The sequence below is a fragment of the Rhinopithecus bieti genome, unplaced genomic scaffold, assembly GCF_001698545.2.
Source record: "Rhinopithecus bieti isolate Rb0 unplaced genomic scaffold, ASM169854v2 scaffold_29855, whole genome shotgun sequence".
In the NCBI taxonomy this organism is placed as follows: domain Eukaryota; kingdom Metazoa; phylum Chordata; class Mammalia; order Primates; family Cercopithecidae; genus Rhinopithecus; species Rhinopithecus bieti.
In genome coordinates, this window is record NW_016813109.1 from 5,600 (window position 1) to 17,423 (window position 11,824).

The 11,824-nt window shown below is 38.8% G+C and overlaps 1 protein-coding gene across 1 annotated transcript in view; it reads right to left on the reverse strand.

The window, feature by feature from the left end:
• Window positions 1-439: 439 nt before the first annotated feature.
• The window catches only part of NSD3 (nuclear receptor binding SET domain protein 3), a 72,891-nt gene continuing 61,506 nt past the window's right edge, over window positions 440-11,824 (reverse strand). The window contains exons 7-10 of the mRNA XM_017847647.1: window positions 11,010-11,136; window positions 4,723-4,823; window positions 2,548-2,593; window positions 440-1,681 (exon numbers count right to left, since the gene is read on the reverse strand). Of these exons, the coding sequence (XP_017703136.1) occupies window positions 1,599-1,681; window positions 2,548-2,593; window positions 4,723-4,823; window positions 11,010-11,136 (357 nt within the window). The 3' untranslated portion in view covers window positions 440-1,598. The remainder of the gene's footprint in view (window positions 1,682-2,547; window positions 2,594-4,722; window positions 4,824-11,009; window positions 11,137-11,824) is intronic.

An 11,824-nucleotide genomic window follows, 5' to 3' on the forward strand; every position in this document is an offset into this window, starting at 1 on the left:
TTGGAGCAATTCAAAGAACCATTCAATTTGGAGGGGGAAGACATAAAACCCAACACACTGTGTAGCTTACAAATATGGTTGCAGAGACATCTCCATCTTGTTTTTATTAGGGATGTGACAAATCTTTGATTTGTATTCGATTCGTACACGGATAGTGCCATTTTCCCCTGAATTTTGCAATTCAGTTGATTATTGCCCCCCAATAAAATTTGGATGTTCATAATTGTTCATCTGTGACTTCCTTGGTGAAGTGGCATTTATTGTGACCATTAACAAGCGCTGCAGCACATCTACATATGTCATGCCATTTAGGAGGCACATTGCTGAGGGTTGTAAATGGACAGTGTTCAAGTGCAGCCAAATCACGTAGAGCTGGATGGAAAGGCCTCTATGTGGAATTTGTGCGGGAAGAAATAAATAGGAAAAAAAAGGCAGAGAATAGTGTGGAATTTTTTTTTTAAAACTGTGTGTAATACAAATCCAGCCAAAACAATAGTGCAAAAAGTTACAAAGCAACAATCTCTTGGGCTAATGCAGTATAGGCTATACAGAAACAGCCACGATGAAATGTGCAGATCAGGCACGGTGAATACCAAGGAACCAAGGAGACGGTTAATATTTCAACCCACAGTTTGTGTTTTGGATTTTTTTTCCCCCAAAATTTCCATACAACAAACAGACATCTAGATCAGCCCAGCAAGCTATGGTGGAAGTGTGCAGTCCAGAAGAGCCCATGGAGAAACAAGTCTCCTGAGGCCATGAAGATCCGCAACAGGCTGAGTGAGAGTAGCACTTGGAACATAGCCACGTTCTGTGGTGGAGGAGGTGGGCCTCGTTAGACTGCTCAGATTACTGGAACCTCGTTATCACATCCCATTCTACAAGTTTTTCACTGAATGTTTCCTGACATCTATAAATGAGGGTGCCTGCCCATGTTAATGCTGATTAAAAAACACAAGTACACAAATCTATCTCCTTCATTGCTGGTGTATGGACCCAGAACACCACCACAAAATATTTCCTTGGCCTAAAAGATCACTGGATTAACAAGGAGTTTTAACAGAGGAACAGGAGTGCTGTACTGAGAGGCTTTCGAAGGGAAACACAGGTACCGCCATTTCCGATGAGTTTCTGAAAATGCTAGAAAAATGACAGACTGCCAAAGACAGCTGTCATGCTGTTCTCCATGATAACGGCACTAATATTAAAAAAAAATAAGAACTTTTAATGATTGTAATGTATACAGTTTGGGCTGTTTGGCAAAACCCTGCAGATGTGCATTAATGATGCTTTATTTAAAAACAAAAAACCAAAAACAGTCCATGTTGAAATTGATCAGTGTAAGTTAAATGGTGGTTTTTAGGCTGGACCCATGATTTAAGCTGTACCCATCCAGCTCAAACCGAAAAAAAAAATCATTTGACTGTAAAAGCAATTGTTCAGAGTCTTGAAGAAGAAACCAGGCAGGAAAATGCCAATAATGATGATTGGCGAAATCAAAATCGAAAACAAAGAAACTGTTTATCGAGCCGCCGACAAAGAAATCTTGCATGGAGACTACAAGTCTGGAGTTTCTGGGATGAAATTGTACAGGAATCTCAGTCCACAGTTTCCTCAATCGCTGCGGAGACGGAGCTGTCACTGAATCTGACAGAGCCCTGCACTCCCCGGTCCGCCGACCCTGTGGAATGGTGGAAACACAACGCAATCAGGCCTCCTAATCTCGCAGCGATCGCGATGTCTTTTCTTGGAGCTCCGCCAAGCAGTGTTCCCTCCGAGAGGCTGTTCAGTTCTGCTGAGGATCTCCACGGAGACCATCGCTGCAGACTTCTCCCCGAGAATGCAGAGAGGCTGTTGTTTTATTTTATTTTTAAATAATGCAATTTGCCCAGAGTAAACTACAGGTATTAAATACAGTTTGATCTCACCAAAAACGCACGAATCATGCTATGGAGTTTGTACTGTAGTCAAATTGCACACAGAAAATACAGATATAAGTTTAAGCTTTCTTAAACTTTGTGCATATCTCAAATAGATTCGCATAAGGTCATCTAATAGTGGCCATAAATATGCTATGAATCATTTTAATTTACAAAAAGATTTTACAGCACTGTAAAAATAAATGTGGCAAGATTTTTTTCAATCAGCTTGTCTTGTCTGATTTGTCATAGTCCATGTTTGACAAACATGAATAGCTACTATTCGGTATTCAGTCGAATACCAAAAAAAGTGGATTCGTCACATCCCTAGTTTATAAGCCAGTGAAACCCCAGAATCTTATAGAGAAAGGCTGGAAACAGTATCAAGTCTACGTGGTGTTCTCCAATTTACCAAAACAAGTAAGACTTTTCACGTGGAGGTACAGAATAAGATCAACTCTAAAAGTCACACACACACACAAACACCGGGGAATACTGCAATTTCACACTGAAGAGCAACAACAATGATTTACAGAGACAGACAAAAATACATGGAGTACAAATAAGTAATTCTTAAAAATTGGTTTTAATCAAGGAAATGCAAAGCAACATTATAATACTAACTCACCTTTCTGTAATCCAGTCTTCACTGTAGACTGAGGAACTGTTTCAACCTGTTTGGAAAGAAAAATACAGCATTAACAAAGAATTTTTTTCCCTTTTAATTATTAACAGAGGGAAAAGATACTTTTCATCAATCTAAGTAATGATGAGTGATTAATGTATCTGAAATCTGAACTCAGTCCCATCTTCTGGGTAAAGTTCTCTGTCTCAAGATCAGGGAGGGTTTAAATCCTAGCTGCCTGTGCTGAATATCAAGTGACAACACACAGCCACATGCTCTCTAGCAAAGACGTTTCCCACCATTCCCTTGGTATATGAAGAGAACAAGAATACTTTCCTCAGTGTCTGGAAGGCAGGAGAGGGGTTGTTTCTGCAACCGGCCCCAATGTTGCTAAAAACCCCTCCCGCCCCAAAGACGTTAGGATAAATTTTTACTTACTATGATACTCAGGTTAATGTAACTCACGCCACTTTAAGACCCTTCCGCGCCTGCACTCACAGCTAAGTTGCTGGGAATCAGGACCCTCTCTGTAGAGAGTGCTACAGGGCTCCATACAGCTGGAAGCTCAATACTTTTGCTGCTAGTACAAACTTAAGAAAATAAGTTTGTGATATTGCAAAAGCACTTTCTTGAGTGTCTTATGAACAGTGTCTTGATCCTACATTAGGAGAGCGAGATCAGAAGTTATTCTGCCAATGTATATGTAAAACACGTGGTAATTTGAGGATTGAACCATTGGAATTAGAGAAATCAGGCTGTTTGGAGGAGTTCCTGTTTAAGCTATAAATTGAATTTCATGTTTCTTTAAGATGTGGTGAAATATGAATGTTGAAACACATTTTGTAAATATTTAAGGATTGTTCTAAGCTTTTTAAAAAAAATTTTATTTTTTTTACAACAGGTAAAAAAACATACAACAGAAACGCTTTTATAAGATACAATTAGTAATACAAATATAAAATCTTCTAAACAATCACTGGTATTGTTCTACTACTTAACTATAACACCAGTGGCATTAACAATTTGTCCCATTTTTGTACTCATTCTGCTTATTAGTTTTAACTGACTGGTCACAGATTGAATTTGAGGAACCAGCTGCAAATCCAACTTCATTTTGGAAATGAATACCATAGATTTCAAGAGCTAGAAAGGATTTTTTGGAATTTATAGTTTTCCTAAAGTATGCAATATGAAAGTTTAATATGATAAATGAATGGGACAAATTAGTATACGATTATAAATTTATTAAATATTCTGGAAAAACAGTTTCACTTGCTTGGGATTACCACAGAGCCACCCACAAAGTTAGTTTTAAATTTGGAAGTTTAAAATGATGAAGGAAATATTTTAAATGAAAAGCCTCACATCTCTTCCATATTAAATGGTTTAAAATAAAACTTATTGGAACTAATTCTATTCAGAATTTGTTTTGTTTACTGGCAGGTATTTAGGCTGTAAGAATGGATATCCTTTCACTAAAAAAATTAAGAAAAAATCTGATTGTGAGTTTAAAGAAGGATGGCTTCTAAAATTTTCTTTGAAAAGGTCATTTAAATGAATCTTACTACATTGATTACACTGGTTTAATACACTTCAGTCAATATGCAACCCCCCATACACACCTTTTTTTACCTAAATATTATTTATCTGACAACCTGATAGCAGGCGAATATTCCACTGGGAAAATAACATTCCAAAAAATCTGCGATATTAACAGAAAAACCAGATCATCTATGATTATCTGTTTCTTAAATATAAGAATATAAATTAAATTGATTTGTTTAAAAATAAAAAAAATACATACCAGCAGCTTAAACCAAAAATCAAAATTAAAAAAAAAAAAAAAAGGAACTCAATGATGGTTCCAAATAAAATCATAAAACATGAAATCATTTTGCTGATAACAGAAACTTCTAAATAAATGTAAAGTAGTTTTTAAGAGTCTTGCACCACTGGCTTCCCATCTCCTGAAGCCTGTTTTCTGTGAAAATGCTTGAAGCAGAATCACAGGAATGGCTGTATTAAAATTGAGCACTGGAACCCACCGGGACAGAAGCGTAAGATAGTCCAGAAAGGAAACTCAGTGTGGGGGAAAGTTTCTCTTTCTTTTAAGACAGGAATGTAAGCCACAACATTTACAAATACAATGTTTTAACTCTCTACATGTAGGAAGCCAACCTGCTCCTTTTTGATCTTCTTCTTTGGCACAACCTCAGTGGATTTCTCTGATTCAGAACGAGTTCTAATTGATCTTCTCTGTTGCTTCTTTTCTACTGAGCCTAAGAAATGATTTAAACACACAAACAAAAACTCATTTAAGGATACCTTGACATCTATGTAATTAAGATATGACCAAATTATTTGCTTTTCTTACCTATTACTTTTGGAATTTTAATTAAAGTCATTAAAATCTGCTAAATACTCAGGAGCATATAAATTATTTAACAGATCAAATTGTGAAGGCTGATGAGCTGAGACTGGGATTCACAAAGGGTCCTAAATTATACAAATAAAGGGGATTGGTTTTTTAAAATTAAAAGTCAAACTAAAACAGCAGAGACATTGTTTAGTTTTAAAAGCACATAAACATTTTTAGGTAAATATAATTAGGGAATGAAGGGACTGAAGGATGCATAAAAATAACTTTATTACCCACTTGGCATTAGAAATTATTGGTTCAAAATTCAATCAGTGCTACACATTCTGCATTTTAACAAAGGAGTTTAATTAATTCTATATGTAAAATGGTTAACAGTGCTTGTTGCACTTATATAAGTTTTGCTATTGTTATTAATAACAAAAGCAGGAAAAGCAGGAAAGGCACAAAAATGTGACCAAAACCTGATCATTAATTTCACTATCAAGGGATCTGTTATATTTTGGAAATAATTAGTCATGGAAAACTAGCTGAAACAAATTATCAAGCTTTTTCATGTTTTACCATTGTAAAACAAACTATTAAGATTTTTAGGCCGGGTGCGGTGGCTCACGCCTGTAATCCCAGCACTTTGGGAGGCCGAGGCGGGCGGATCACGAGGTCAGGAGATCGAGACCATCCTGGCTAACACGGTGAAACCCCGTCTCTACTAAAAATACAAAAAAAAAATGAGCCGGGTGTGGTGGCGGGCGCCTGTAGTCCCAGCTACTCGGGAGGCTGGGGCAGGAGAATGGCATGAACCCGGGAAGCGGAGCTTGCAGTGAGCTGAGATCGTGCCACTGCACTCCAGCCTGGGTGACAAAGCGAGACACCATCTCAAAAAAAAAGATTTTTAAAGAGTACAATTCTTTAAAAGCAAATTGAAGAAAACTCACATGGACCCCATTTTTGGAAAGGATAAAACTGAAATTGAAGAACACAACTTGAAATAACACTAAGTCAGGAATGATTTCATTCTGTGAGCCTGAGGAGGAATGATACCTGCAATGCAGCTGTTCTCCACGTTTTCAGTGCCTGGACCACCTACATATTCCTTCCTAAATCATAGTCACCTCTGGCTTGCCATAGGAAGAAGCCACTAAGACCTATAAACTCAGATAGAAGCTCTATCTAGCCTTTCATATAACCTTTATATTTTCTGGTTTCATTGCTCTTGGCTATGTATAAATGACTTCCCTCACTTTAGTTCAGAGCCAAAATGAGGGATGCCACTACTTTGTTTTGTTTTTGGGAAGGAGTGGGTAGTCTGATAATAATATATTGTTTTGGAGCTGTGGTTAATTGATTTACAGTAATCACAAATAAAGGTGTTGGCTCCTTTCTTTACTCTCACTCTTCTCCTTACACTGACAAAAATGTTTACTAAGACAACAGATATGTTATCCTCCCAGAACCACCTGAGGATCCCAGAGATCCATACTTTAGTGTAAGTGTCAATATTCAAATACTACTAGGGAGGGCAAAAATGAAAATGGAATTGCTTAAAAACAGAAAAGGCTGGGCGCAGTGGCTCATGCCTGTAATCCCAGCACTTTGGGAGGCCGAGGCAGGCAGATCATGAGGTCAGGAGATTGAGACCATGCTGACTAACACGGTGAAACCCTGTCTCTACTAAAAATACAAAAAAATTAGCCAGGTGTGGTGGCGGTTGCCTGTAATCCCAGCTACTCGGAAGGCTGAGGCAGGAGAATGGCGTGAACCCGGGGGGGGAGCTTGCGGTGAGATGAGATCGCGCCACTGCACTCCAGCCTGGGCGACAGACTCCATCTCAAAAAAAAAAAAATCTTTACTTGTGTTGAGGGTAATATAATCACACCATGAAGAGCAGAAGATATTTGATTTACTGTCTTAGAGAGGATAAAGCAACATGATTTCTTAAAATGATTCTGAAAGTTACCCAAGGAACATATAAATTTAAAACCACTGAAGAGTATTATATTCATGTTCTAAGAAACAGGAGGTGAGCATTTCTGGGTTTGGAAAATAGCTTTGAAAACTAGTGTGAATACAAGTACAATTCTTCAAACGACAAAAATGTGACAGTGCCAAACATTTTATATATCCCTGAAATTTACTAAGAAAAGGCTCAATAATTTCCTTAAGCAGTTAACACCAGCTGAGATGATGCAATTGGTTTATGAAGGGTGAACAAGTTTCTATTTTGACTTTTCAACTACTGAAGTTATTTTCACAAAAAGCAAAATGGTCACTTAAAAAGACAAAGTATGCTTATCAACCATGGCTGCTAACCAAACTTCAACCAAGCTCAAAGCTTTAGAGCACCAGTCCCTAAATTCAGTTTTCTTTTCTTTTTCTTTTTTTTGAGACGGAGTCTCTCCCTGTCACCTAGGCTGGAGTGCAATGATGCAATCTCAGCTCACCGCAACCTCCACCTCCAGGGTTCAAGTGCTTCTCCTGCCTCAGCCTCCCGAATGGCTGGGATTACAGGTGCGCACCACCATGCCCAGCTATTTTTTTTCTTTTTTTGTACCTTTGTAGAGATGAGGTTTCACCATGTTGGCCAGGCTGGTCTCGAACTCCTGACCTTGTGATCCGCCTGCCTCAGCCTCCCAAAATGCTGGGATTATAGGTGTGAGCCACCATGCCCGGCCCTAAATTAAGTTTTCAATCTTAATTTACAACCTAAATTCTATGTGCCTGCTTAAGCAAAAGCAATACTGCCTTTTCCAGATATAAAGAAGTATAACCTTCCACTTAGAAAAAAAGGAAATATTCATAGCAGAAATTAAATCTTACAATGAAAAGACTACATAAAAAGAAAATGCTCAGGCTGGGCACAGCGACTCATGTCTGTAATCCCAACACTTTAGGAGGGCAAGACAGGAGGATCGTTTGAGCCCAGGAGTTCGAGACCAGCCTGGGGAACAAGGTGAGACCCCCCATCTCTACAAAAAATAAAAATAAAATAAATTAGCCAAGCATGGTGGCAGGCACCAGTAGTCTTAGCTACTCCAGGAGGCTGAGGTAGGAGGATCACTGGAACCCAGGAGTTTAAGGTTACAGTGAGCTATGATCATACCACTGTACTCCAACTTGGGGGCAAAACCCTGTCTCAAAAAAAAAAAAAAAAAAAAAGTTCAGTAACTGAGAGGAAGAAGAAAAACAAGCTCCATCCTAAATAAAAGCATAATATTTGAGTTAAGATCAGTCTAATATAGGAAGAATTTACTTTTTCCTTAGGAAACTGATTTCACATAAAGATCCTCCTATTCCAGATATCCCATTTAAATTCAGACAAATTACTAATCATTTAGTGTAAAGAGGTAACAAAACTGACATACCTAATTATGGAAAGTGGAGGCCAAAAGATTCTTTTAATATTCAAAGAAGGGAACATTCTCAATTATGGCTAATGTGAAATCTTCTAAGTCCATGTACCAATTCCTTTGACATTGTAAGTTCATCTTTTTATAAAGTATTTTGAAATGACTCAAGTTGCAAATGTAGTACTGGACTTTGCTATTCACTCCCTCCTTTCTTTAACTCAACTTTCCTTCCCAATTCCATATTTAAAAAGGCTGTTTAAAATGCCCCATCCAGCATGTGCCCCATCTCCACTGGCATTACCTCTCCCTGTCCTGCAGCTTCCATTATTTTCTTTTTATCGAAAGCTATCCCAAGTACTTTTGTGAACAATGATTGTTTTACTTTGCTATTTTAATAATTATAATTTTATTTAAATTTCCCTTACAAAAATATTTACACTTTATGCCACTCAATCACAGGTTTGCTGAGTTACTATTGATTCAAGATTACCACTTCAGATCTTAAGACTTTGATCCATCCAGAAAATTACTTGGTCACTGTGATACTGCGATATGATAAGAAATATATATTTGATCACTACCCCTGGTTCCTGGCACAGAGCTCCTAATCCCTTGGAATTTCCTGCATAACACAAGTGTTTTTTGTTCTACAGAGGCAACTCTTGGTGGGTTCCTAGTTGGGGTCTGGTCACTAGAAAAACCAAGCTATGATTAGATGCTTTCTTTAAGTTCCACTCCCCATCTTCTGCGAAGGGGAGTGGGGATGAAGACTGAGTTAATTGATCTTGCCTACATGATAAAGCCTCCATAAAAATCCCTGAGCTACAGGGTTTGGAGAAATTCCAGGTTGCTGAACACACGAAGGTGCCTGTCGGGTGGCATGGGCAGAGAGGGCATGAAGCTCTACAGCCCTTTCCATATACCTTACCCTGTGCATCTCTTCCATCTGGCTGTTCATCTGTATCCTTTGCCATATTCTTTAACATGAACCAGTAAATGTAAGGAAAGGGCTTGTCTGAATTCTGTGAGCTGCTCTAGCAAATGACTAAACCCAAGGAGGGGGTCATGAGAACCTCCAGTTTATAGCTGGTCAGTCAGAAGTTCTGAAGCCCCAGACTTGCAACTGACATCTGAAGTCAGGGCAGTCTTAGAGAGTTAAGCCCTTACCCTGAGGGATTGGACTCTAACACCAGGGAAACAGTGTGAGAATCAAATTGAATCACAGGACACCCAGCTGGTCAGTGTGGGAAAAAAAACAAACAAACTCATATATGGGTCTGTAAATATGTTCAGAAAATAGTTTATCTTTTTTTTTTTCTACTATAGTCGCTTCTTAGACTCAAAACAAATTTTTAAAGAACAAAATGAAACAAACTCCTTTCTCCTAAACTAAGATTCCAAATGAACAAGCTAGTTAATACTTAACTCTTTTCCTCATGGCTATATGAAGCAAGCAGTATTACATAAATACTAGTGATGTAATACTTTTACATAAACCAAACCCACCAGACATTCAATTAAAATTCTAAAATCCTTAGTAAATTAGTCTAAAAAAAAATTATGTTGGCTGGGTGCAATGGCTCAGGCCTATAATCCCAGCACACTGGGAGGCCGAGGCGGGTAGATCACTTGAGTCCAGGAGTTCAAGACCAGCCTGGGCAACATGGCAACAAATACAAAAACTTAGCCAGGTATGGTGATGCGCGCCTGTGGTCTCAGCTACCTGGGAGGCTGAGGTGAAAGGATCACCTGAGCCTGGGAGGTTGAGGCTACAGTGAGCCATGATCGTACCACTGTACTCCACTCTGTATGACAGAGTGAGACCCTGTCTCACACACACACACACACACACACACACACACACACACACACACAAAAGGCCAGACGCAGTGGCTCATGCCTATAATCCCAGCACTTTGGGAGGCCAAGGCAGGCGGATCAGAAGGTCAGGAGTTGGAGACTAGCCTGGCCAATATGGTGAAACCCTGTCTCTACTAAAAATACAAAAAGTAGCTAGGTGTGTTGGCGTTCCCCTGTAATCCCAGCTACTCAGGAGGCTGAGGCAGGAGAATCGCTTGAACCTCGGAGGCGGAGGTTGCAGTGAACCAAGATTGAGCCACTGCACTCCAGCATGGGTAGCAGAGTGAGACTCTGTCTCAAAAAAAAAAAAAGTTAAACATTCCAAAGGCACAATCTTACTGAATACAGCTTCTCCTTTAAGCAAGAATAACATGGCTTGATTTTCAATTCATGGTATCTGCTAATCAGAAAACAGGTTACATTAGGACAATTAGGCTCTAAGCCCCTCAGCTACTAGTATCTAGCACACCTAGGAATAATGACAAGAGCTTTGGCATCTGCCAGTTTGTTTCCAACAGGGGTAAAGAAGGAAATGGTATGTGTGTGCTAATGGAGCAGGAAAAGTAAGCTGTTATTATGCAAAGAGAGATAATCAATGGTGTATTTACTCAGATAGATATAGATTTTTATAGCTATTCACTTTTAATTATAGAATCATATTATTTTAATTCTTGTACAAAAAATAACTTGCTATGAATAAAGTTCTCTAGCCTCTAACCCATTCTTTCCTATTAAAGTAACTGCTTTTATAATTTGATTTTTAAATATAATTTACTTTTGATAACTAAGAGTTTCTTAGGAACACAGCTACCATATTATAGCAGAACAGAACAAGGATTTCTCAAAATGGACCTCTATATATACTCTTCACTCATACCAACCTGTAGAACCAGATGTTGCTTCAGGAGATGATATACTCTGCGCTGGCTTTTCATTTCTCTGGTTTGGTGTAGAAATTATAAGCCTGTCTTGCCCCCTGACACTTATTTCTGTTTTGTTACCAATTCCCTTTAAAATAAGGCAAAAGAAAAAACAACAAAACAGGTGATTACCAGGCAAGTGGCATCATGGCTTATAAAGATGGCTTTAAATGATCATAATTTACTTAAATTTTATATGGTCTTTGATTGCAATTAAGCTATCTTAGCCTTTATCAGAACAATTTGATTAAGTGATCAAGACACTTTTTTTTTTAATTAAAAAAAAATTTTTTGTTTGAAATGAAGTCTCCCTCTGTGGCCTAGGCTAGAGTACAGTGGTGTGATCTTGGCTCACTGCAACCTCCACCACCTGGCTTCAAGTGATTCTCCTGTCTCAGTCTCCCCGAGTAGCTGGGACTACAGGTGCATGCCACCATGCCCTGCTAATTTTTTTTGTATTTTTAGTAGAGATGAGGTTTCACCATGTTGGCCAGGCTGGTCTCGAACTCTTGACCTCAGGTGATCTGCCTGCCTTGGCCTCCCAAAGTGCTGGGATTACAGGCGTGAGCCACCGCAACCGGCCAAAAAAGAATTTTTTTAAGATGCAGTCTGGCTCCGTCACCTGGGCTGGAGTGCAGTGGCGAGATCTTGGCTCACTGTAACCTCTGCCTCCCAGGTTCAAGTAATTCTCCTGCCTCAGCCTTTCGAGTAGCTGGGACTACAGGCGCGTGCTACCATGCCCAGCTAATTCCAAGATACATTTTTTTTTTTTTTTT